The 27,236-nt window shown below is 37.0% G+C and overlaps 1 protein-coding gene across 1 annotated transcript in view; it reads left to right on the forward strand.

The window, feature by feature from the left end:
• Khdrbs2 (KH RNA binding domain containing, signal transduction associated 2) overlaps positions 1 to 27,236 on the forward strand; it is a 456,644-nt gene that overhangs the window by 215,081 nt on the left and 214,327 nt on the right. Inside the window, exon 4 of the mRNA XM_087898049.1 lies at positions 13,702 to 13,848. Coding sequence (XP_087754175.1) covers positions 13,702 to 13,848 — 147 coding nt within the window. The remainder of the gene's footprint in view (positions 1 to 13,701; positions 13,849 to 27,236) is intronic.

The raw sequence follows: 27,236 nt of genomic DNA on the forward strand, positions 1-27,236 counted from the left end.
GAGCATCTGCATATTGGTTCACAGTCTTCTGTAACTCCAGTTCCAGGGTATTCGATTCCCCTTTCTGGAGTCTGTAAGCAATCCACACACATGGTGCACAGACATACATGCAATCAAAGCACTCATTCACATTAAATAAATAAATAATTTTGCAGTGCTTAAGAAGGGTTATCAAGTCGGGCGGTGGTGGTGCAAGTCTTTAATCTCTGCACTCAGGAGGCAGAGACAGGAGGATCTTTGTGAGTTCGAGGTCAGCCTGGTCTACAAGAGCTGGTTCCAGGACAGTTTCCATAGTTACAGATACAGAGAAACTCTGTCAAAAAAAAAAGAGTTATCAAATTTCGGGTGGTATTTCTTAAATATTACATGAAACTTGCTATACTCCATAAACTGGTAGGGGTTTTTATTATGTCTCTTTCTAAAATCAACTTAATTTAGAAGTCCACCACCACTTAGTGTTCCCCCTATAGGAGTGTTTCTAAAATCAACCATAGAGTTTTGGTTGATTTTGTTTATTCATAGATTTTAAGCCAGACATTGGGTAACATACCTATATATGCAAATATTCGTGATGGCTAAGACAGAGGACAGCACATTAGAGACCAACCTGGGCTATATGTAGTAGATTCCAAGTTAACCCAGATTACTCAGCTAGACCCTGTCTCAAATAAAAAATAAAGGAAACATAAAATTACTCCAGAGTTTTCACCGAAAGTCTATGGTATAGTTCCCAACCCATTTCCTTTAACCACTATCAGAACGAAATTAATTTTTAAAACCTGAAGTTATTCTTATTCTTCTACAATCTGCTCACACTATAAAAAGCCTACTACTTATATATTAACATTCTTGGATCCATCTCCAAATCTTGTTTCCTCTGTTACTTTTGTTTATTTATTAAATTTATGTCACATTTAATTTTCTTGGAAGTCTGCCTGATTCCAGTCATTGTTTTCTTAATTTAATTTCCGGAATGGTATCAGCTTAAGTTCTTTCAGTAAAGACACTGTGGTTAAGATTTACTTTTTCATTTTTTTTTTGAGAATGTCATATATGAGCACTGCATGGAATCATTTCTATCCCTTCATCTTCCCCATTCAGTTCTTCCTGAATCCCCAAAATCCTCTAAAATTCATTACCACTTTCTAATTTATTCTTACGTGTGTGTATGTGTGTGTGTGCGTGTGCATTTTAAAAGAGTCTGCTGAGTCCATTTGTAGATCTTTGTGTATATTTTTAGGGCTAATACTCGGAAGTGGATAACCTGCCAGGGATCTTGTACCCAGAGAAGTTTGTTTCCCCCGCTTAGAGCATCAGTGATGTCTGTAACTCTTCATTTTTGAGCTGGACCTTGGAGAATTTTCTCTACTCACATTTGTATATCAATAGCTGTTGTCACTGAGTATTTTGAGATTTCATGAATGCAGCTTTCCTGTCAAATACAGAACACATTCTGTCACAACAGACAACTTGATTCTCTGTTTTTTACACCGGTTCCTCTTCCAGGGTGTCCCCTGGGTCTGTAATAAGAATTGTGCTGTAGATACATCCTTTAGGATTGGCCTTCCCACAGTTAGTTAGGACCACTGTCCTTCACCTCTTTTACTTCTGTTATCTTCACATATTCATGGAGTTTCCTTCACACTTAATTTTCTTGAATGTGTACATGATCTCAGTCATTGTTGTCTTGATTTAATCTGCTGGGTGATATCAGTTTAAGTCATTCTAATCTACATTCTCACCAACAGTGAATACTTTCCATGTTTAATCCACAGCATGCACTGTCTGCTGTTGTATTTTCTTTGACTCCAGCCCCACATTGGAATGCTAAAATGTTGTCTCTGGTTTTTTTCACTCTTTACTTTTTGCCTCTTTTGGCTTTTTGTGGGGGGACCAACACCCAGCTCCCAGATAAATCACATGGAGGCTTATGCTTTTTTATAAACTCCTGGCCTTCACTTGACTTGTTCTTGCCAGCTTTTCTTAATTTATCCCATCTACCTTTTGTCCCTGGGATTTTCCTTCTTTTGTTTCTGCATATCTTACTTTTGCTCTCACTCCACAGCTACCTGAGTAGCTGGCTCCTGATGTCCTCCTCTTTTTGCTCCTTCTTTTTTCCAGATTTCTCTTTCCACTCATCCTCTCTGCCTGCCAAATGGCCTACCCTTTCTCCTGCCTTGCTATTGACCAGTCAGTTCTTTATTAGACCATCAGGTGTTTTAGACAAGCCAAGAATCACAACTTCACAAAGTTAAACAAATGCAGCAAAAACAAAAACAATATATCTTCAAGTAATATTCTACAATTATTAGATGTTTTCTTGATTTTAACCATTTTGACTAAGGTAAGATAAAAATCTCACAATACCTGAATTTGCATTTCTCTAGTTACTAATAATTTTGAACATATTGTTTCAAAATATTTATTTTATTTATATGTATGCCTGTGTGCATGCATGAGTTTATGTGTACTACATGAATGCAGATACTCATGGAGTCCAGAAGAGGTCATTGGATCCCATGGCTGGTATTATCAGAGGTTGTTATCTTCTTCATGTGGGTGCTGGAAACCAAACCCAGGTTTTCAAAAAGAGCAGTAAGTGTTCTCAACTCTTAAGCTGTACTCCCAAACACTATTGAACATTTTAAAGATACTCTAATTTCTTCTTTTGAAAAATAACTCCTCTGATATACAGCCCACTTTTTAATTGGGTCATTTGTTTTCTTGACATTTTGAAAATTATTTATATATTCTGGGTATTAATCATCTGCCATATGTATAGCTGGCAAAGATTCTCTTCTACTCTTTGTGCTTCTACTTCAATCAATTAATTGTTTAGTTTTCTAAGGATCAATTGTCAGTCATTTGCTTTAATTACTGAACAAATGGATCCCTATTCAGAAAGTTCTTTCCTACACATATATTTTGTATGTTACTGAGTATATTTTCTCCTAGAAGTTTCAGTGCTTAAGGTTTCACATTGAGGCACTTGATCAAATTGTAGCTGATTTTTGGGTAAAGTGATGAACACAGTGCTAATTTAAGCTTTCTCTAGTGGACATCCAGTTTCCCTAGCAACATTTGTTTAAGATTCTTTCTTTTCTCCAGTGTGTATTTTTGGTATGTATGTCAAACTTCCAATGTCTATCATTATGTACAGTCATGTTTGGGTTTTCTGTTTTATCCTATTAATTAATCCTCTTGTCTTTTATAGTGGCAGTAGTATCCTGTTTTTATTACTATAGCTCTGGAAAATAGCTTAAAATATCTAGCATAATAATCTTTCCTGTATGTTGTAAAGAGGCCGCTTGTTGGTTCTCAGCTGCCCAGCCCTGAAATAATCACACAGAAACTGTGTTAATCAAATCACTGCTTGGCCCATTAGTTCTAGCTTCTTATTGGTCAACTCTTACATATTAATTTAAACCATTTCTATTATTTCTGTGTATTGCCACGTGGCTGTGCCTTATTGGGTAAAGTTCCAGTGTCTGTCTCCAGTGGGGCTACATGGCTTCTCTCTGAATCTGCCCTTCTTTCCCCCAGAATCCAGTTTAGTTTTTTCCACCTAGCTAAGTTCTGTCTTGCTATAGGTCTAAAGCAGTTTTTTTTTTATTAATCAGTGGTATTCACAGCATACAGAGGATAATCCCATATCACCTATATTATTCTTTTTGCTCATATTTGCTTTCACTATCTAGTATTTTTTGTAGTTCAACCTGAGCTTTAGAATGCATTTTTTATATTTGTGTGAAGAATGAAACAGGGATTTTCACTGGGATAATATTAACTCCAAATTGATCTTGGTATAATGGTCATTTTTATAATATTAATTCTATGATTTTAGGAGCTCAAGTATGCCTTTTGTCTTATAGTGTCTTTCTCCAATCTCTTTTGAGATTTGAACTTTGCTTTGTAGAAGACTTTCATCTGGACAACGGATGTAATGTTTGAGTGACCAGATCTGGGAGTATGGAGATAGCAGGGAGAGCTATGTCCTGAGCTAACATATGTCCTTGGTCCATAACTTCCCATGGAAATGAGATGCAGATGCTACTATAGAGCTGACCCAGGAGTAGAAGGATAGCTCGGGAGAATTCACCAAAGATCCATTGTACACATTGTGCATTTGAAATCAGGCCTAAGCATACAGAAATGGCAGGGGTCAGCTTAGTTCTAGAGATCTATTCAAGAACTGTGAGGATATGAGCTACATAACCAGATCTAGACCAAGTATGGAGATGGTAGAATTGGACAATTCTTTTTATTTTTTTCAACTGCAGTTTGTCTCTGCTTTTGCTTCTAGCAACTGATTTTTATCCAAGTGTTTGTATTTTTTTCCTGCAACTCAATTGTCAGGTGTTCAAATGGTATTTTTACAATCAGCTTGACTTGCCTCTTCTTACTGCTGCCATTTATAATGATCCAGTGGGAATGAAAGAGATTAGAGACATTCTTTTACATGTCTGTGCCTCATGAGGCTTACTATCTAGTTAATTGGGTGAACCTAGATGTTCCTAGAGACACATTTCTAGGTGTGTTCTTGAGGGGGTTTCTGCATTGGGTTACTTGATATGGGAAGGTACATCCTAAATGTAGGCAGCCCTATCCCATGGGTTTGGGTTCTGGAATGACTAACAAAGATTAAATGAACAGGATTACCAATATTCATCCCTTTCTGTTTTCTTCTGCGGAAGCGATGTGACCAGCTGCCTCATGTTCCCAATTCCATATATTCTGTTCTGATGGATTGCCCCTTCAAACTGTGAGCCAAGATAAAGCCATCCTTTCTTGGGTTGCTGTTGTCACAACAACATTGAAAGTAAATAATATGGCCCTTTAATTACTTTGTTCTAACAAAATAAATATGTGTGACAATCCTTACTAAGTATATATCTTTCAGATACACTATATCAGCAGAAGTTTAATTCTTTAGGAATACTGACAAAATGTCTAAAATCTGCCCAGTAGATTACTTTTGGTCAAGATTTTTCCCTTGCTTTCCATGACAAGCTAACAGGGCCTTTTCATTTGATCAGGGCACTGTTTCTGACAACACCCCTTTATACTTCTCTTAAAAGAATCCTGCCTCTGCTTGCTTCTAGCAATGTTGCTACCAAAATGTCAAGCTTGATTCTGTTCGTGTCTAGAATTACTTTTTAAGCTTTCTCAGGTTTTATGTGGATATAGTTGACCACATTGAAATGCCAAATCATTGTTGGGTGGCTGCTTCTTCATTTCTGCTGCACAGACCATGAAATAATCAACCAGAAACTATGCTGTTTAAATCACTACTTGGCCAATCACTTAAGCATATTGCTAGTTATTTCTTATATCTTTGGTTAGCCCATTTCTATTATTTTGTATCTTATCACAAGGCTCATGGCTTACTGCAAAGTTCTGTCTGGCAGTTAAGAGTCTTTCTCTTTGGCGACTCCATGGTTTCTCACCGATTCCATCTTCTTTCTCCCAGCACTCAGTTTAGTTTTCCCTTCCTAGCTCTATTCTGTCCTATCACAGACCAAAGCAGTTTCTTTATCCATTAACCAACAAAAGCAACACATGTAAAGAAAGATTTCCCACACCATATTGGTTTTCTTAGTCCTGGTTCCCAAAATTTTCAAGAGAAGTGGATAAGAAGGAAAACATCTTATCTAATGATCAAGGGTACTAGATGTAGTTACTTACACCTGTGTGCTAGATAGTTTTATGTCAACTGACCCAAGCTGAGTCATCTGAGAGGAGGAAACATCAATTAAGAAAATTCTTCAATTGAGATCAGGTTGTGGGCAGGCCTATATGTCATTTTGATGTGGGATTTCCCTTTGTATGCTGTGATTGCCATTAATGAATAAAGAAATTGCTTTGGACCTATAGCAGGGAAGAATTTAGCTAGGTGGGGAAACTAAACTTAATGCTGGGATAAAGAATGGTGGAGCAAGCAGGAGCGATGTAGCCCCATTGGAGACAGACGCTGGAACTTTAGCCAGTAAACCATAACCACCATATGGCGATATACACAGATTAATAGAAATGGATTAAATTGATATGTAAGAGTTAGGCAATAAGAAGCTAGAACTAATGGGCCAATCAGTCATTTAAATAATAAGGTTTCTGTGTGATTATTTTGGGGCTGAGCAGTTGGAAACCAACAAGCAGCATCCTCCAACAGCATTTTTTAAATTAATGATTGATGGAGGAAATCCCAGCCCATTGTGGGTTCTGCTATCCCTGTGCTGGTGGTTGTGGTCTCTATAAGAAATCAGGCTGAGCAAACCATGGAGAGCAAGTCAGTAAGCAGTACTCCTCCATGGTTTTTTTTTTTATCAGTTCCTTCCTCTAAATTCCTGTCTTGCTTGTGTTCCTCTTCTGAGTCCTGTCTGTGATGAATAGTAATATGAAAGTATAAGCAGAATAAACCATTTCCTCCCAACTTGTTTTTTTACCATTGTGTTTCATTGCAAAAGGAGATCTTAACTAAAACAGCCAGTTCGTTGTGCATTCCTTCAACATCTTCTAAACTGTGTCTTTTGCAAACCTACTGAGTGTGAAATGTGCAACCTTGAAAAGATTCCTCTCATAGAGTTGACCACTTGGAATATGGAAGGCCTTAGTCTAGTAGAACTCTTACCACAAGCTGGACAAACAACCAGACATTTGGAAGTGCGTATTACCAGGGTTGAAATACTGCTTAGAACATAGTGATTACTTCTATACTATGTACTTGTTTGTATATAATTTGTGTGTATATAATTTGCACTACTTATTTATACTGACTTAAAATTTTTCTACATATGCTTTTAAAAATGCTTTTAGGCTGGGGGTTTATACAAATCCCATTCAGGCCACAATATGAATAATAAATGTGTGTTTATTTGAACTTCTTGATGGTGAAAGTTCTGCAGACAATAGACTTATTTATTTCTGAAGAGGTTTTCTGTTAGAAGAAATATCCCTGAGGCATTAAGAAGAAAATGCCTACAAGAAGCACTTCACTAAGTTATAACTCTTAGGATAAAATATGACAATAATGATTACTAAAGTAAAAACCAAGATATAAAACAGCACATACTGTACATAATGCATTTTCAACTTTTCTATTATTTAGTTTATTTGTGTCACTAGAAAAGCTACTTATGGAAAATTAATTTGGATCTTGGAAGACATGAACTCTTTTGTTCATATGTAACTTGATATATTGTTTTGAACATGAAATATGTATGATAAGAACATTTAGCAATAGTCTTGTGTGTTTACATCTTGCTATGTGATTGATTATTCTTATCACTTTTCAGTATTTTGTGGGTAAGCAGTTAGACATCCCAAATAGTGAAATCAAAACCTTGCCGAATTTATATGGCAACACATGGAAAAACTGGGATTATAAACACTGGTTATCATGAAACAAACTTGGTGGGTCAACCTCGACACTGTTTCTTCTTTCACCATAACATGGCCATGTTCTAACATACTGAATAACTTATAAGTTATTCAGGTATTAGCACAGCTTAGGACAGTGCACTTAGTACAGTGGGGGAAATGTGTGTGCTTTCCTGAACTAAAACCACAGATCCGTATTCTGATTGCTAAGGTTAAAGAACTTGAGAAGGTGCATAGGAATAAAACTCTTATGCCGGGATCAGTGTTCATATTAGCAAAAGAAGAAACCAGAGCCTTCTCTGTACCCTATGAAAATGCACAGCATGACTGTCTGCAACCCTGCCTGATGAACAGGGTCAGAAGTCAGATGTGTTAGCCTCCCAGCCTATGGTACTTCACTATTTCAAACTGTACCTCATGAAGATACTGTGCATGGCTGTCTGCAAGTCTGGCACACCGTTCTGCCAAGAGGGTCAGCGGTCTTTTGTGTGCTCACACATTGAGCCTAAGGCATTTCGTATGAAAAATCTAAGACACAAAACAATGACAATTTTTCTCGTTTTTCCACGTATTTGAATTTTTTTGTTTTTGAAAGTAATTTTATTAAATTATAAAAAGTTTCCATTTACGCCCCTCCTCCCAACGCCCTCCCACTCCCCCCTCCCTCTCCTCCTCCCTCTTTGTCCCCAAGGGCAGTCAGGGTCTCCTGCCCTGTGGGAAGTCCAAGTTCCTCCCCCCTCCCTCCAGGTCCAGGAAGGTGAGCATCCAAACAGACTGGATCCCAAAACTCCAGTATATGCAGAGGAAACCAGTCCCAGTGTCATTGTCAATGGCTTCTCAGAAAGACTGCAGGCCAGCCACATTCAGAAAATCCGGCCACATTCAGAGAATCTGGTTGGATCACATGCTCGTTCAGTCACGGTCCATCTGGCCTTGGTGAACTCTCATTAGATCAGTCCCCTTGTATCAGTGGGTGATAGTATCCCTCGCAGTCCTTCGTCATTTTCTTCCTCCTTCTGCTCCTCATTTGGATCTTGGGGGGCTCAGTTCGGTGCTCCAACGCGGGCCTCCATCTGTATCGCCATCCAACGCCAGATGAAGGATCTATGGTGATAAGCAAAATATTCATCAGTATGGTCACGGGCCAAGGCCGGTTCAGGCACCCCCTCCTCTGTCCAGAGAACAATCTGGGGATCTCTCCTTGGACCTGGGATCCCATATATAATCAAGTTTCCTGTAAACTCTAAAATGACTCCCTTAGTTGAAATATATTCTTCCCTGATCCCACATTCATCCTTCCTCCCTTCCCCCCATCTCGGTCAGCCGAGCTTTCTCCATTCCTCCCCTACTCCCTTCTCTCTAACCCTCTCCCCTTCCAACAACCCTCCCCCCCCCCCCATGCACCCAAGGTTACCTGGGACTCTTGACTATTTCCTACCTCCTGACAGATAGCTAAATAATCTTCATCAGGTTCGTCTTCTTATTTAGCTTCTCTAGGATCACGAATAATAGGCTCGAAGACCTTAAATTATGGTTAGAATCCACTTATGAGTGAATAGATACCGTGTTCCTCTTTTTGGGTCTGGCTTACCTCACTCAGTAAAGCGTTTTCTATGTCCATCCATTTGCATGCAAAATTCAAGATGTCATTATTTTTTACCGCTGAGTAAAACTCTAATGTGTATATGTTCCACACCTTTTTTAACCATTCTTCTATTGAGGGGCACCTAGGCTGTTTCCAGGTTCTGGCTATTACAAATAGTGCTGCTATGAATATAGTTGAACAAACACTTTTGTAGTATGTTTGGGAATCTCTAGGGTATATTCCCAAGAGAGGAATTGCTGGGTCCTGAGGGAGGTTGACTCCCAGTTTCCTGAGAAACCGCCACACTGATTTCCAAAGTGGCTGCACAAGTTTGCATTCCCACCAACAATGGATGAGTGTTCCCCTCATTCCACATCCTCTCCAGCATAGGCTATCATTGGTGTAAGAACAGAGAAGTCGACCTATGGAATCGAATAGAAGACCCAGATATTAACCCACAAACGTATGAACACCTAATTTTCGACAAGGGAGCTAAAGGTATACAATGGAAGAAGGAAAGCATCTTTAACAAATGGTGCTGGCATAACTGGATGTCAACCTGTAAAAAAATGAAAGTAGATCCATATCTATCACCATGCACAAAAATCAAGTCCAAATGGATTAAAGACATCAACATTAATCCGTCCACTTTGAACCTGATAGAAGAGAAAGTGGGAAGTAGTCTACAAGATTTAGGCACAGGAGGCCTCTTCCTAAGTAGGACCCCAGCAGCACAGACAATAAGAGAAACAATGAATAAATGGGATCTACTGAAACTGGGAAGCTTCTGTAAAGTAAAGGACACTGTCAGTAGGACAAAAAGGCTGCCTTCTGACTGGGAGAAGATCTTCACCAACCCCTCATCAGACAAAGGTCTGATCTCCAGAATATACAAAGAACTCAAGAAACTAGGCACTAAAACTCTAATTAACCCAATTAAAAAATAGGGTACTGATCTGAACAGAGAATTCACAACAGATGAACTTCGAATGGCCAGAAGACACTTAAGGTCATGCTCAACCTCCTTAGCGATCAGGGAAATGCAAATCAAAACCACTTTGAGATACCATCTTACACCTGTCAGAATAGCTAAAGTTAAAAACGTATTTGAAATTTTGATTTAAAATATTATTCAAGAATATAACCCCTTAACATGTTATTCATTGAATTTACTTAATACCTAAATTAGCATCAAACTCAAACTCTTCTTTTTATTAAAACAAGATTTAATTCATATCTTTTGAGATAATATTCTCTCAAGTGAATTATATGTTAAAATACACAGTTGACATTAAATTGTGACTTGGTATTCAGATAGATCTTATTCCAGAAATTCAAAGAATTCAAATGCTGCCAGGGCCATGATGATCTGAGTGGCCTGTGTTCTCAACTGGGGCCATGTTGTCATCCAGACCAGGTCTTCTCCCAAGAACATTTCTGGGTCCTTGTCCCTACAGCAACCAGGGTCTGAGTTGATATCCATGGCCCCTGTGACTACCAATGATCTTGGGGATGCTGTCCAAGGGCCATTCTAATGCTGGGGCCATATTGATCTGGGTAGCCTGTGCTGCCACCTGGGGGCTATGGAGATCTCCAGGCATGGGATGCTGCCTATGGCATGAATGAGCCCATAGCCCTGCAGCAGCTGGAGTCTGGGGTAAAGTTCATGGCTTCTATTACTATCAAGTACTTTGCAGATGCTCAGGGTCCACTCAGACACCTAAGACCATGTTGCTATTTGGGGGGCCTTGATGCCACCAGGGCCATACTAATCTGGGTGCCCTACGCTACCATTGGGCCATGATAACATCTCGTCAAGAACTGCTGCATAGGACCATGTCTGAGTCCATGGGCCTGCTGCAACTGGGTTCTGTGACAATGTCCATGGCCAGTGTTAGTACAGAGGTATCACAGGAACCACAGGTGTGGAGATCCATGCCAGCTTTGCCCTTCACTGGTCCTGGGATAGCTGCTCCCCCCCCCAATCTGGATACTGCAGCAGGAGAACCGGCCCCACCCATCATTACAAGTTTGCAACTCACCTGGGTAGCACACTAGAGCCGATTCTGTTATCCTGTATGCTGGTGAGCTAGTCCTGTGTGAGCAACAGAGCTGACCCCTCCCACCCACCCCATCTCTTCCATCTGCCATGTGATGGCATAGGTGAGGGAAAGATACCCTTCCCTGTCTGCCTCTTGCTACCTGAAACAAACAAAAGTTCTGGTCCTGGTGTCACAGAGTGAGAGAACTAGCCCTGCCCCTACATAGCTGCATCACATAGGAGATCGAGCCCTACACCCCACAGGAATAGCACACTAGAGCTAACATTGTTATTTTGGGCTTAGGTAAGCCAGGCATGAGGGTAGGAGAGTAGGAGAGCTGATCTTGCCCCCCATATCCCTAGAGCAGTCAGAAGAGATGGCCTTGCACTTCACCTGGACAAAACAGTAGAACTGGCCCTGGTGTTGTGAGCATGAGCCAGATGTGAGGACCTGAGAAAAAAAGAGTTGGCCCCTCCCTTGCTGTAGGCTGCATTGGGTGACTAGTTGAGGCTGTGCTAGAGAACTAGCCTAGTGGTGGTGAGGGAAAGCTTGTGGGTTCATGAATCCAGTTCTAACACAGGTCCAGAACCAGGACTCCGAGTTAGCCGATCCCCTTTAAGAACAGTTGGAGCCCTGTTCTTCACGAAGACAAACCTACAGATCCAAAATCGCAGGATCTCCAGGACAAAGGACAACAGGATATCCACTAGGAACCCCGGAGAGAGCCCATTATTGATAGTGTAACAGAAGTCAGAGGTCTCAAACAAGACCAATAACTCATAACAATGAATATTTATAAGATCAGTGAACTAAAAGGTAAACTATGTGACTAAATGAGACACATTACAGCTTCCACGATGAGATTCTTCTTTTTTTGGGGGGGGCACTTTTTGTTTGATTTGGTTTTAGGTTTTTCTTCTAAATTTTGTTTGTTTGGGGGGAGGTTTCTTGGGCAAGGGGATGGAGAAATCAGTGAGATCAGGATTCAGCATGTAAAATCCAAAAAAAATCAAGAAAAGTTAAATAAAATTTAATAAAAACATTTTTAAAAATCATAGAAAGAAAACCCACCTGTGAAGAAAACAATAATCAAGTGATTTGTTCCTTCCCAGAGGAAATAAAAAGCTTTCACTTCGCTTGTATTAACTGTATGGTATTTATTTGAAATTTATATTTGAAATGTATCTGCATTGCCAAGTGTCATCTTTGCATGAAAATCTAAAGCTGGCTTACTGGTTTATCATTTGTCTTTTTATTCATGTATGGTAGAAGAAAACCTCAGTCTTTGTCCATTTGGATTTGGAATGCTGCCTTCTCTTGCTATAGCTCCAATGTAGCATGTGTTACACATGTGTCACTACAGCAACCTAGTTTATCCTCTTTTCCAGATGAAATACTAAAGCTCACACAACTAAGTATCTAGGCTCACATACCACATATAGAAAACACCGTGGCTATTAATTCACATCTTGACTGCACGGTCTCCAAATTTCTTTCCCTTTTTCTACTCTGCTCTTTTTAAAGTTTCTTATCCTGGAAATATATCACAGAAGACAAATTGTTTGGGAAACAGTATTTTCAAACACTTAGTATCAGAACTGCATGCAAACCATAGGTGAGTTACAAAATTTTAAGGATAGAAGAAATTCTAGTCATTCTCTTGTCTAATGTTCTATATTATTTTAGTTTATTCAGATTTCAGTAAAGTACCTATTACTCATTATTTTCTAGTAAATCAAGTTGAGCACAGGTGATTCAGTAGATGGGAGAGGATTCTCCCTTTGCTGGAGGTGTCCCCTGATATACATTGTTCAGACCCTCTGGGTTCATATAGCAATTTGCCTGCTTCAGGTCATACAGTGTGCTTTTTTAAGGTATATTTGGACTTCTTTAAAGGGATCTTTAGTAAATTAGGGCATGATGCCTGATTTTTAAAAGCCAGCTTGCTTCAATGAAGCATCACCCGGGAAGAGAGTCTTACCTGAGTCTTACATAGGCCTGTGGACAAATCCTCGAGGGACTGTCTTGATTGTCAGTTGACTCAGCCCACTGTAGGTGGACCCATTCCCTAGGCTATGCCGTACATTATATAAGGGTGGAAAAAGGTAGCTAAACCAATAAACAGGCAGCTTGAATGCAGGTGTCTTCTAAGCTCTGCTCTTGATATGAGTATGTGTGCGTGTACATGTGCATATGTGTGTGTGTGTGTGTGTGTGTGTGTGTGTGCAATAGAAAAACTGGATTTACAAGTGAATTCAGATGAAGGTAATCTGCCCAATATGTGTTCTGAGAACCAAATTTCTATCATCTACCAGAACAGCAAGTACCATTGAGTGCATATATATATATATATATATATATATATATATATATATCATATATCATATGCAAAGTACTATATACTGCATGCAAAGGAAGCTTGACCTTTAAAAACATCACATTGTATGTGCAAGGGTTAATGGCACTTAGGTATCTTGCCTTCAGAAGCTAGCTGATTAAATTCTGTTGTGGATGATTCCAACTCTGAAGACTGATTTGAAAATTGTTAACTGACTTGCATCAAATTATCATCTCTCCAAGAGTTTCTTTCTACTTTTGGAAAATTTACTTAAATTGTGGTTCTTTGTCATAATCTCAGGAAATGTAAAATCAATAAAAATGAGTAGATCTGTATTTCTAAAAATATTCTTTTCACAGGAAGAAGAGTTGAGGAAGAGTGGGGAGGCCAAGTATGCACACCTGAGCGACGAACTGCATGTATTAATTGAAGTGTTTGCTCCACCTGGGGAAGCTTATTCACGGATGAGTCATGCCTTGGAGGAGATTAAAAAATTCCTGGTTCCTGTAAGTGATTTTTTTTTTTATTTTACAAACGGTTTCTTATCCATTCCTATTTTAAAATGTGTCTTTGATCTCTACTGACATTTTGTAAGAAAATTCATGCTGTACATTAATTATCTATGTGTAGATTTGATACAAATCTTAAATAAATAGAGAACACAAGACATTTGTCATAAGAACTGGCATGTTGGCACTTTCTACTAGTCTGACACAAGTATTCATCATAAGCCAGTTGCATAGTATACACCAGTCCACAGCCAGAAACACTAATAAGAAAAATGTACAAGCAAAAATACATGATTTATGTCACCATTCCCTCTTTTAACCCCTTGGCATGTATTTTGATTATTTATAATTAGTAGGAAAGCATAGTGAAAAGAATAAAGAGGATGCTATTGAATATGTACTATTTATTAGGGCAATGATGGTATTTTAAAATAACAACTGCCTTTTATGCGGTAGTTTCTCAGGTTCTAGCAGATACAAAATATAGTATAAAATAATATTGATAGAGGTAGATAAATGTTAACGTAGAAATTTAGAAATGTATACTCACCATACAACATGAGACTAGATGATTCTCATTTAGTAAGGTGACAAATTCAGCAGCAAATTGAGTACAGTTCTCTACTAATTTCCTAAGAAGCAGAAGAACATAAAAGTATGAAGTCTGAAGGGTGACAATTGAGCATTCTAGAAACAAATGCTTCAGGAGAAAGCTTACCAAAAGGCTTGAGACTGATGGTGAGCCATTGAGAGAATGCTGAGTAAAGTTCCTGGAAGATCTTAGAAAGATTCTCAGCCCAGAGCATAGATAACTGAGATTATTCTGCAAATGAAGAAACTCAGTGAAAACCACAGAGAAGGTGGCTGGCAGATAAGATCCACTGATTAGAAGTGGTATTGAAAGCCATAAAGGAAAAATATCAGAGAATTCCCTAAGCGCACAAGCATTAAGGTTCAGCCACATTTTCTAGTTACAAGTCCAGTCCCAACGTTAATCTTTGTCAAGACACAATTATAGAATAATTGCACACTAGGTTGAGTATTTCTTAATTGCAGGTGCACAGTTAGTATTTGAGTCTCATCTGTAACCCTACCTAAATAGATCTTATTCTGGAGATTGATGATGCTATATTCTTTGTCCCTTTGGTTTTCCAATAAAATATTTAGTCCTAAGCTGAATAAGGCATTTCAGTCTATTTAGTTAGGAGCAGACCAGATAAACATATGTGTAATGAAGCCAGGTCTGTTTGTATCACAATTTCATTGTATAGCTTTAGATAAGGTACTTAAATGTTTAGAACATCAGTTTATTGGTCTTTAAAATGAAAATGAACATAATTTGCTCACTTCAGTCACAATTATTATAAATATTAAACAGGATAGAACATGCAAAGGGTTTAAAAGTAATAAAGCATTGGAGAAATTGATCTTTTAAATATTGTATAATAGAATTACCTTTAGATGACTTTATGAGGTAAAATATGTTAGACAGTGTAATAAGTCTTTTTATTTGGAATATTATATGTATATATATATATATGTATATCTGTGTATATATGCATACATATAATATAAATGCATTTATGACACAAATACAATTTTCTCACATTCCTTTCCTCCCTCCAAACTCTGTTATGTACTCTTCCCTACTCTTCTTCAAATACATGGCCACTTTTTTTCACTAATTTTTATTTTATGCCTAGATTCCTATTTGCATTTTTTTACATACATATTTTTACATATATATATATATCTAAGTGGAACTTTCTCAGTCCCTATATCATTAATTGTAATATGTCTTTGATACATATATATTGGGCATAGACTGTAGGCTATGTTAACCTACTTATATAGTAAATATCTATGACACGCCTCACTTTCTCATATATTATACCTTGTAATAACTTCATTTCTATCTTATTCATTGAAACATATATAATAGACAAAGTTGGGAATTTATTTCCAGGCCAACATTGTATCCTTCGTCATTGTATCATTTATTGTATCATTTATCATATTGTATCATTTATCATCTTGGTTGACAGTGTTTGTCTGACTGTTTAACTATTGAAATGATTGACCAAATTCAGCAGAAAAAAAACAAGAAAGGAAAATGCAGTCTGGCCACATTTATGATCCATTTGTGCCATATAAATGTGGTTTTCCCCCTTGCCCTTGCTAATTCTGTGAAGACTTTTTTCTAGTATAGTTGTTCATTCCCTTATTGTTACATGTTTTGACTTTTATTTATGGAACATACAAGCTCAGTCTACATCTTTGAAGATTATTCTTAAAAAGATTAACATGGCTAGTCACGTTCCATTAGCATTTTTTCAAATCTACATGTGCAGGAGCATCTTCAACTCATGCAATGCTGTTGTGACAGGTTCATGGCATCATTGAAAACTCTGTTCAACATGTTGATTCATTATTCTTACCCTCTTTCCCAATTTATTTTTCTCATAGGTATTTATTTAGCTTAGATTATACATAGAGAGATGGATATATAGATAGATGATAGATGATATAGATAGATAGATAGATAGATAGATAGATAGATAGATAGATAGATAGATGGATGGATGGATGGATGGATGGATGGATGGATGGATGGATGGATGGATGGATGGATGGATGGATGGATGATATAGCTCTTTATGGTTTGTTTACTTGTTAGAACATGAGTGTCCTGAGGGCTGTGACTGTGGATCTTTTTCCCAATGCTGTTTATAGTCTATACCATTTGTGACAGTCCTTCTGACTGATTTGTTTTCCTTCTTGCCTTACTTAGCTCCAGGCAAAAGACAATATCTGTCTACTTTAACTACTACAGGAACCACAAAGAGCGGAAACAGACTTTCATTACATAGACAAACAGACAGACAGACAGACAGACAGACAGATATGAAATCTCTCAGTTGTCCACATTATTTCTGATGTTTGATTTTGCAGTTCAGATGATGATAGCATAGCTGGAAATTAGTATTTACTAACATCAGAGGTGAAGATTCAGATAAGCAAGATATATTCTGGACCAATACAGAAGACTAATGTAGACTAGGACTCCAACACTCAGCATACTTATTTCTCTGTAAAGTTGTGTTTTTCCATCATAGGAACTTTTTGTCTTCTCCCGTTATGTTAGGTATAAGTAAATCTACCCTATGCCCTACAGTCATCAAATCTACCAGTACGTGAGTGAGTAACCACTTATGAAATGTCTGAATTCTTTAGGATGTTTGAAATCAACTCAGTTTCTATAATTCAATTAGTTGCTAAAGAAGAAATATTTTCTTAGGTAGTCTCTATTAAGACACCTTAGTCTTACCAAAATAAGTAGACTGGTTAATCAAAGGACATCATGTGATTATTTCAAATTTCAAATCTGTAATGCTTTATTCAGTATAATATCACTAAATTGAACATTGTCAATTTCAAATTCCTTATCTTTTAAAAATGAATTCTATCCTTAAATTTTTATTCCTCATTGATTTAACTTAAAATGCAGATTGGTACTCTATAGTAAATAACTCTAAAATCACACAATCAATGCATGTGAGAAGTATACATCCATTTTACTCCTTAAGCTGGAAGAACAGAATGTAATTGATCTCTTTTGTATTTAACAGTGTTCCTTCTTTGAGTAATTTAGATATCAGGACACCCGCATATGTGGGGATGATAGTTTGTGAAATTTTAGGGAGCAACATTTATGCTAAAGTTTGTATCAGAAACTCCTTTAGAAACCCATATTAATATAATCAGAATGTTGTATCAAAATCATGATAGTTATTTATAATATTAAATTAACTAAGTCCCAATTTTCATTCAATGAGTTAGGCACATTTACTAATCAATAACTCATGACGGCAGCATAAGATACTGTCTCCTAACAAGAAAGTGTAAGCATTCAACAAAATTCAGTTCCTGGGGGCAGTGGTGTAGCTCAGCAGCTAAGGACACTTACTGCAGAAGCCTGAATTTCATCCCTGAATATAGCATACAGGTGGAAGAAGAGAATCAACTCCACAAAAATTATCCCCTGTCCACCAAATCTACATTGTGGCATGTGCATACACATATAAAGCATACAAATAATAATAATAATAGTAGTAATAATAATAACAGTCATCATAGTAGTAGTAATTTAACATCAATTAATGTGTATTCTTATATTTTTCCTAGAAAATAATAAAAAGTGAGTTTCTATGCAAACAGGAAATTAGTCTTTGATAACAGAAAAATAGACAATTTTATTGACCTTCTCCAATAAAAGATTTTAGTGACCTAAATAAGAAGTCATTATACAGAGTACTTTGTCAGAATCTGTAAGTTGACAAGTCTGTCTTGCTTGACTTGAGCTTCATATAATCTCAACCAGAGTTTTGTGTAAATTAAAGCAGTAGGTAGGTATAAGGGCAGATTCATACAAATGTATACATATTAAATTTATGCCTTTGTATAGTTATGTATCTCTTTACTAGTCTCAAAAATATAATGTTTCAGTTAATTCAATAAAAGGAAAAAAGCAAAAACAAAAACATTGATCAGTGTAGACTTTTTCTGGAGTATGGTTCACTTACCAAGACCAATACTCATGAAGAAGATTGACTGTTTCTCTCTTAGCTGCTATTAGTGACATATAAGTCCTCAGTTATGAATAGGACTTCATGCATACCTTTTTTCTCCATCCTAAGATTAATCTTGCATGGGTCTTGTACATACTCATAACCACTATGTGGTAGTTTGAAAGAAAATGGTCCCCAAAGGGATTGGCATTCTTAGGAGGTGGGGCATTGTTGAAATAGGTGTGTCCTTGTAGGAGAAGTATGTTACCGTGGAGGTGGGCTTGGAAGTCCCATATATACTCAAGTCACACCTAGTGCCTCAGATCACTTCCTGTTGTCTACAAGATGCAAGAATCTTAGCTACTTCTTTAGCACATGTCTGCCCATTTGCCACCTGCCATTTCTCACCATGACGATAATGGACTGAACCTCTGATCTTGTTTTCTAGTTTCTGAGAAAGTTCCCTCCCCACTGAAATGTTTTCCTTTATGAAAGTTGCTATGGTTATGGTGTCTCTTCATCATTACAAAAAACCTAACTAAGACACAGTGAATTCATATGTGCAATTGCCCTGCTGTGTCGGGAAGACAATGCTACTTTAGTCATCCACTGCCACTGGCCCTTAAATTCCCTCTGTTTTCTTTTATACAATTTTTATTTGAGTCTTGGGAGGAGGGGTTGAATTAGTGTCTTATTAAGGACTGAGCATTTCACAATCCCTTTTTCTCTGTACCTTGTCTAGTTGTGAGCCTCTGCATTAATCTCCATCTACTGCATATAGAAACTTCTCTGATGAGGGCTGAGAGATACATTTTTCATGGGTATAAGGATAATTCATCAGGAGTTAGTTTAATAGTATATACATTTAACATATTAATAGTAGACTCTGAATATGATGAAAACAGGTTATATTAATTTCTCAAATTAATAATAATGAAAAAGAACAGTGAAGAAAGTTGAAAAAGAATGCCTAGGAATATATTATGAAACATACACTATTTATACATTTTATTATGGTTTTGGAATTCATCAAGAAAATATTAAATAATATTGCTATATTATTGTTTCGTGCTATTTATATACTTAAATTATATATAAGCACATCACAAATACAGTGATATATTTACTGTAGCTAAGAGTTAAAGTTAACAATATGGTAGAATACACATGTGTATATACATGCATATATACATGACCCATTTCAGGTTCTTTCTTTTCTCCATTATATTAGACATGTATCTTACTGATAGTCATCCATCTTAAAATGGACCATTTAAGAGTATTAGTTTCAGTTTGCCATATTGTAAACGGAAAAAGACTTGCTCGTAAAAAAAAAAAGTGAAGGATAGAAGTTCCTTCTTATGATAAAATCAAGTAGAGAATATTTCATTTTGTGCTTATCAGAGGATAGTTTCACCTCTGAAAATTGGAACACAAAACTATCACCTAGACGTGTAAGTAGATGTAGAGGAACTGGAAAGAGACAAAGGTGCTTTCAGAATGGGGAGGGGAAAAAGCTTCATTTTCATGTACTAAATATTTTAACAACATTTTGAAACTTAACGAATATAAAACATTGCCCATAAATATCTTATGCTAATATATTTAGTTATATAAAAGATACATAAATAGCATTACCATGAGAGTCACACTATATTTTTATTTCAAAAGGAAATTACATCAGTGTTTTATGCAGATGAACAGGTAGGAGAATGTATGTATCAAACAAGAACCCACAAGCAAACTCAAGTGATGTTGGTATGTGGGAAGACAGAGTGGGAGGTAGCCGATGCCTTTGCGCTCACTGAGGGAGGAGATGAGCATTTTCTAGCGGCTTCAGTCTGCAAATGAGAGCGTCATCAACTGCAAAATATGACGTAACATTCATTGCGGTAAGGAAAGCACGACCCATAAGCTGGTACCAGCTCATCAAATTCTTAATGGCTAAATATTTCCTAGCATTTCCTCAGACTACTGTTATGAAAAGCACTCACTTTTCATGTAAACAAACATGATATAACCCCGTGGGAGTTAATAGAAGTAAGCAAAGAGCCGTAGGGATTTGTTACCTGCTGAGTGATGCTTTGTTGCTATGGTACTGTGATCCTATTTTCGTTTTATTTGAAAAATTTATTATCATCTAATATTAGCACTTGTTATTCACTAAATAGTCATAAAAATAATAGACCTTTGACTTCAAACATAGCTAAAAGCATTTTTAGTTTCGAGAAAAGGTATATTAGCCGTATGTTTTATCACTGCTAAAACTGGAATACTTTAGCATTGCTAATTGATTGACATATCCTAGAACACAGGGGAAGAAAAGAGGCAGCAAGTAACTACTAGAATGAAGTATCTTTCTCAGAAACTAGAAAATAAGTGTCCAAATATGCAAGCGGTCACTTTGTAGTAATGGTGGTAATTTATGAATATAGACTTAGCATGCACATTGTATCATTAGAAGCAGTTTTTCACCAGATATGCGTGCTTTCATTTGTAACAGCCTAGATGTTCCCAGGCCAATCTTTTTTTTTTCCTTTTTTGGGGAGGTGGGTAGATAAATTTATTTATTTGTCTGTTTGTTTGTTTTACATCCTAACCACAGTTTTCCCTTACTCCTCTCCTCCCAATCCCTCCCCCCATCCCCTTTGTTCTCATCCCCCAATCCATCGCTCCTCCTTTCCTGTTTAGGGAAGGGCAAAGCTCCAATAAGTATCAACAAAACTTGGCAAAATAGGATGCAGTAAAACTAAGCATCTCCCCATGTATTAAGGCTGGGCAAGGTGACTCTGTGTGAGAAGTAGGGTCCCAAAGGACTGTAAAAGAGTAGCAAAAAATCGCCCCTGCTTCCACTAATAGGAGATCCACAAGAGGACCAAGCCACACAACTGTATATATGCAGAGTCAGTCCCATGAAGGCTCCCTGGAAGCCTCCATAAGCCTCATGAGCCCAGTCTAGTTGATACTGTGGGTTTTCTTGCAATGTCTTTGACCCCTGTGGCTCCTACAATCCTTTCTCCCCAAGGCCCTCTTTAAGAGTTCCAATTGTTTTTGAGATGTCCAGAATGATTTGTTTTTCATTTCTTTTGTGTGCATGCATTTGTGTGTGTGTGTGTATGTGTGTGTGTGTGTATGTGTGTGTGTTCACATATGCTCAAAACCTACTAGCTCAGTTTTCCAAATGTTAACATTGCATAAATAAGCCACACACCAGACTGACTCCTCCTAGAGTAGAGGAGATTGAACTAGAGTCTGGCAGCTACTAAGAAAGCATCCTTCCATTGAACCATGCTCCAAACTACCAGACTCCCAATACCTGTCAATGTGAAGAAATCTTTCCTCGCAGGTGAAAAATAAAAACCAAGAAGGCCATTGGCAAGTTGGTGGGAATTCTTTTTTTATCATACTATAATATAATTACACCCTCTGCCTTTCCTTCCCTCCTTTCAAAGACTCTAAGATACTCCTATTTGTACTCTTTCAAATCAGTGGTTCTCTCTTTACTAATTGTTGTTATATATATATATATATATATATATATATATATATATATACATCTATATGTGTATGCATGTATATGCTATATAAATAAACACAGCCTACTCTGTCTATATTTTACTTGTAAATATGTTGCAGATGTGATTATTTGATACACCAGGATAATCTGGTGTGCTCATCCTTCGGAAAGACATTTCCCTGGGGAAGTATTAAGTCTCAATTATGTTATTTGCTATCGTGTTTCAGTAGACTGGTAGTTTGATTTGGGGAAGAATTGGGTTTTTTTCCTTTTATTGAAAATATTGTCTCATGTAATATATCTTGATTATAATTTCCCCTCCCCTTTTCCCTCCAGATCCACTCATTTTCTGCCTCTCATTAGAAAAGAACAGGCTTCTAAGAGATAGCTACCAAACATGACCAAATAAAATACAAGACAAAGCAAAAACTGTCATATTGAATATTGACACAGCAATTCAACAGGAGGAAAAGCATTACAAGATCATACACAAGAATCAGAGAGTCACTTGTTTTCACAGTTAGGAGTTCCATAAAATACTAAGCTAATAGCAATAAACATATGTGGAGCACCTGGTGTAGACCCATGTAGGACCTGTGCTTACTGCATCATACTCTGTGAGTTCAAATATGCCTTACTTAATTGATTCAGAAGGCCTTGTTCTCTTGGTGTCCTCCATTTCCCTCTAGATTTTGCAATCTTCCAACCTCCTCTTCTGCTGTGTACCTTCCTACCCAAAAAGATTAGAATGTAGGGTGAAGGTTCCACGTAAGTATCAGCTAAACTTCTCCATATTCAATGACTATTGTGGGTGCTCTCAGTTTGCAGGGGGCAGTCCTTTGTCTTAGCAACAGCCTGGGTTGTTTGGGGGTTTCTATGGGATCCCTTTGGCCAACTGCTCAATTCAATTTAACCCAGTCCCTTCTGCCTGACTATGCTAGATAGCTAATTGAGACTGTATATCCACAATTACTAGTAGTCTTTTTTAGAATCACCTTCATAGATCCCAGGAAGTTTACACTGTACCAAATTTTCTTTATCCATTCGGATGTTGAGGAATATCTAGTTTGTGTCCATTTTCTGAATATTATGAATAAAGTTACAATGAACCTGAATGAGCAAATGTTTTGTGGTGGGAAGGGGTATATGCCTAAGAGTAATATAGCTATATTACTTGGGTCTTGCGGTAGACTGATTTCCATAGAGGCTGTATGAGTTTGCACTCCTACAAGCAATGGAAGGGTATTACCTTGCTCCACATCCTTATTAGCATGAGCCCTCATTATACTATTCATCTTACCTATTCTAAAAGATTTAAGATAGAATCTTAAAGTAGTTTTGATTTGTATTTCCATGATGGCCCAGGATGTTGACCTGCTTTTAAGTATTTCTCAACCATTTGAGATTCTTCAAATGCAAATTCTGTGTTTAGTTCTATTCCTGATTTTTAATTGGATTATTTGGATTTTTTGATATCTAGTTTCTTGAGTTCTTAATATATTTTGTGTATTATTCTTCTATTGCATATGGCATTGGTAAAACTCTTTTGTAATTTTTTAGGCTGCTGCTTTCTCTAAATGATGATGTACTTTATCTTACAGAAGCTTGTCAGTTTCCCGAGGTCCCTTTTATTAATTGTTGATTGTTATCAATGTTTTGTTCAGAGAGTTATGGCTTGTGCCAATGTGTTCAAGACTATACCCATTTTCTTTTCTATCAGGTTCAATGTATCTGGTTTTATTGTATCTTTTATCCACATATATTTGAATTTTGTACAGGGTGATAAATATGGATCTATTTGCATTATTCTATGTGCAGCCGTATAGTTTGACCAGCACCACTTGTTAAAGATGCTGTCTTTATTTCTAGTGTGTTATGTGGCTTCTTTGTAAAAAATCAGGTATCTATATATGTGTTGATTTATGTTTGGGTTTTCAATTTGATTCAATTGATCAATGCATCTGTTTTTATGCTGGTACAATGTGGAATTTATGAAAATTGCTCTGCAGTACATTTTGAAATTGGGAATACTGAGATCTCCAGTAGCTCTTTATTGTTCAGGGTTGTTTGGATATCCTGGGTTCTTTGTTTTTCTATATGAAGTTGAGAATTTTTCTTTCAAAGTCTATAAAGAATTGTGTTGTATTTTTGATGGGGATTGCACCGACTCTAATGATATCTTTTGGTAGGATGGCCATTTTTATTATGTTAATTCTACCAATACATGAGCATGAAAGATAATTCTATCTTCTGATATCTCCTTCAATTTCTTTCTTCTGAGACTTAAAGTTTTTATCATACAAGAATTTCACTTGCCTGATTAAAATTTCTGCAAAATACTTTTTTTTAATTATTTGAGGCTATCATGAAAGATGATGTTTCCCTAATTTCTTTCTTGATCTGTTTGTCATTTGTGTATAGGAAGACTACTCATGTTGTGGAGTTAATTTTGTATTCAGATGCTTTGTTGAACATGTTTATCAGCTGTAGGAGTTCCCCAGTAGAACTTTGTAGATTCACTTGTATATCTACAAATAAAGAAACTTTGACTTCTTCCCTTTCAATTCGTATCCCCTTGAGCTTCTTCAGATTTTTTTGTGTTCTATCTAAGACTTCAAGTACTATATTAAATAGATATGGAGAGAGTGTACAACCTTATCTTGTTCCTCATTTTAGTGGAATTGCTTTGAGTTTCTTTCCATTTAATTTGATGTTGACTATAGGCTTGCTGTATTGCCATTTTTATGGTTAGATTTGTCCTTTCTGTCCCTAATTTCTCCAGAACTTTTATATAAATTGGTGTTATATTTTGTCAAAAAATATTTTGTATCTAATGAGATGATCAAGTGGTTTTTATTTGTTCAGTTCATTTATATGGTGGAATAAATTTACTGATTTTCATAGATTAAATCATGCCTGTATATCTTGTATGGTGCTCATTTGATCTTCATGATCAAGTCAACAATTTAAATAGACCTATGATTCTGGTGAAATACAAGCAGTCATTAGAAGTCTCCCAACCAAAGAAGCCTATGGCTTTTAGTGCAGAATTCTACCAGACTTTCAAAGAAGAGTTGACACTAATACACAAAGTAGAAACAGAAGAAGCATTGCTCAATTCATTATATGAGATCATAGTTAAGCTATTATCCAAACCATATAAAGACTCAGCAAACAAAATTACATACCATTTTTTCCTAAGAACATAGATGTAAAAATGCTTGCAAACTAAGTTTAAAAAATTCTTAAAATATGCATATATTTTCCAATCTCTGCAGGAATCCTGTATTTGATAGTCTACTCATTTAGGTAAACATCTGGTCATCTTGATGGCCAAGGATGGTAGACTAAAGTGAGTCAATGTCAACTTTGCTCATGAGCCAAGTATAGCATTTTACAAGCCAATCTCATTTCAAATATTTTCTCCACCACCTTCCGAGCTTCTTTTCTAGCATAGATCTTCCTCCTGTTCTGTAGGTAAAAAAATAAAGTCTAACAGGCAATACTCTGACCCAGACTTCAATAGGCCCCTAGGCCTGACTTACACACAGTTCTCTCAAGATTTTTGTACACAATAGATGCTAATATACTCTTGTTTGAAGGAGGAGTCACATTCTGTCCGCTGTCTTCCAAGATGTGCTAAGTTCTTCCACATTTAATTTACTGAGCTTTCTTCTTACATAGCGTAGGGGAAAAAAATCACCCAAAGTAACTTCTTATGGACTCCAAGCTTTAAATTACAGTGCTTTCTGATATCATGTGAGGCTTCTAAAATAATATTTTATTTTGTAATGAAATTTAAAAATATTAATTTTAAAATGACAAAATTGCATTAGAAATATGTCACACGGATATTGGTCTTTCTAAAATTTAATCACGTAAATATTTCCATATGTTTTATTTTCTTATGATTCAGGGATCAGGTTAACATTCCCTGAAAAGAATGATCAATGTTGATTACGTAGATGAGGAGGTTGCAAAGACTAAGAATGAATAAGTCCATAAGTGGCTTAAGCCCACAGCACAGCATGATGTGCTTGACTTTTATATGCAAGGACACAGTAGCTTGTTTATAGGGACAAAGTTTTCCAAGTGAGACAGCAGAAGAGTAACACTGTTAGCATTGGTTCAGTTAGACATTTGTACCTAATAACAAAGCCCCTGTGTATATTAACCAGATTCAGAGGAAGTATAGGATATGTCTGCATAATTGGTCTCTGTATTTTGTTGTCTCTGAATACTAATCTGAGATCAATGTGGATAGAAATGGTTAGAGGAAAATACTTTGTGCCTATAGGGTTGCTGGCATTGCAGAGAACATTTCAGTTTTATTTCATGTCATGATGTGCAAAGGTGGCCGCTACTGATCCATTTTTTACAGCTACTCTTAGTTGTTTTTGCTTGTTTGCATAACATTGCAAAAATATAAAACGAAAGATTAAACAGTTATGATGTAACAAAAGTATGTAAGTTTCAAGAATATATCCAGACACCTAGTGTATCAAAACAGAAAGAAAGATCAAACCGGATTCTCTGAATGTGGCTGACATGGGGGCTGACTGAGAAGCCATTGACAATGGCACTGGGTCTTGTTTTGTCTGCATGGACTGGCTTTCTGGGATCCTAGTCTGTTTGGATGCTCACCTTCCTGGACCTGGAGGGAGGGGGGAGGAACTTGGATTTCCCACAGGGCAGGAAACTCTGACTGCTCTTAGGACTGGAGAAGGAGAAGGAGAGGGAGTGGGGAGGAGGAGGAGAGGGAGTGGGGAGAATGGGAGGGTATTGGGAGGAGGGGAGGAATTGGAAATTCTTTAAATAAATAAATAAGGAAAAAAAGATATGCTAAGGAAAGCAGGAATATCTAGACTTTTCTCACTGTTGTCTGTAACATTAAGAACAGCTCAGGATTTTATGAAACCAAATACACACAACAGTGGGATTATTTAAAAACATGTATCTTCCTGTGCTTGTTCAAACAAGAAACTTTCCCTCCAACTGATGTAATCAAGTCACATGGAAGGTAGTGGGAATCCCTCCTGAGTGATGCTACAGTGATGATACAGTGCACATAGTGCTGTGTATGCTTGGGAATGGGCACATAGAAGCTATTGTTTGTTTGTTTGTTGAATTTTTGGATGTCATATCTGAAATGTTGATTTTCACTTTCTTTCTTTCTTCTTAGCTTTAGGATTTTTGTTCTATAGGTAGACAGTCCAGTTATTGTCATGTAGCAAAACTACTAAGATTTCAAAATTTTGAGAGCTTCTAATTGGTTTTTTTTTTTAAATCACATCTCTCCT

The sequence above is a fragment of the Myodes glareolus genome, chromosome 18 (assembly GCF_982192425.1).
Source record: "Myodes glareolus chromosome 18, mMyoGla1.1, whole genome shotgun sequence".
Lineage (NCBI taxonomy): Eukaryota > Metazoa > Chordata > Mammalia > Rodentia > Cricetidae > Myodes > Myodes glareolus.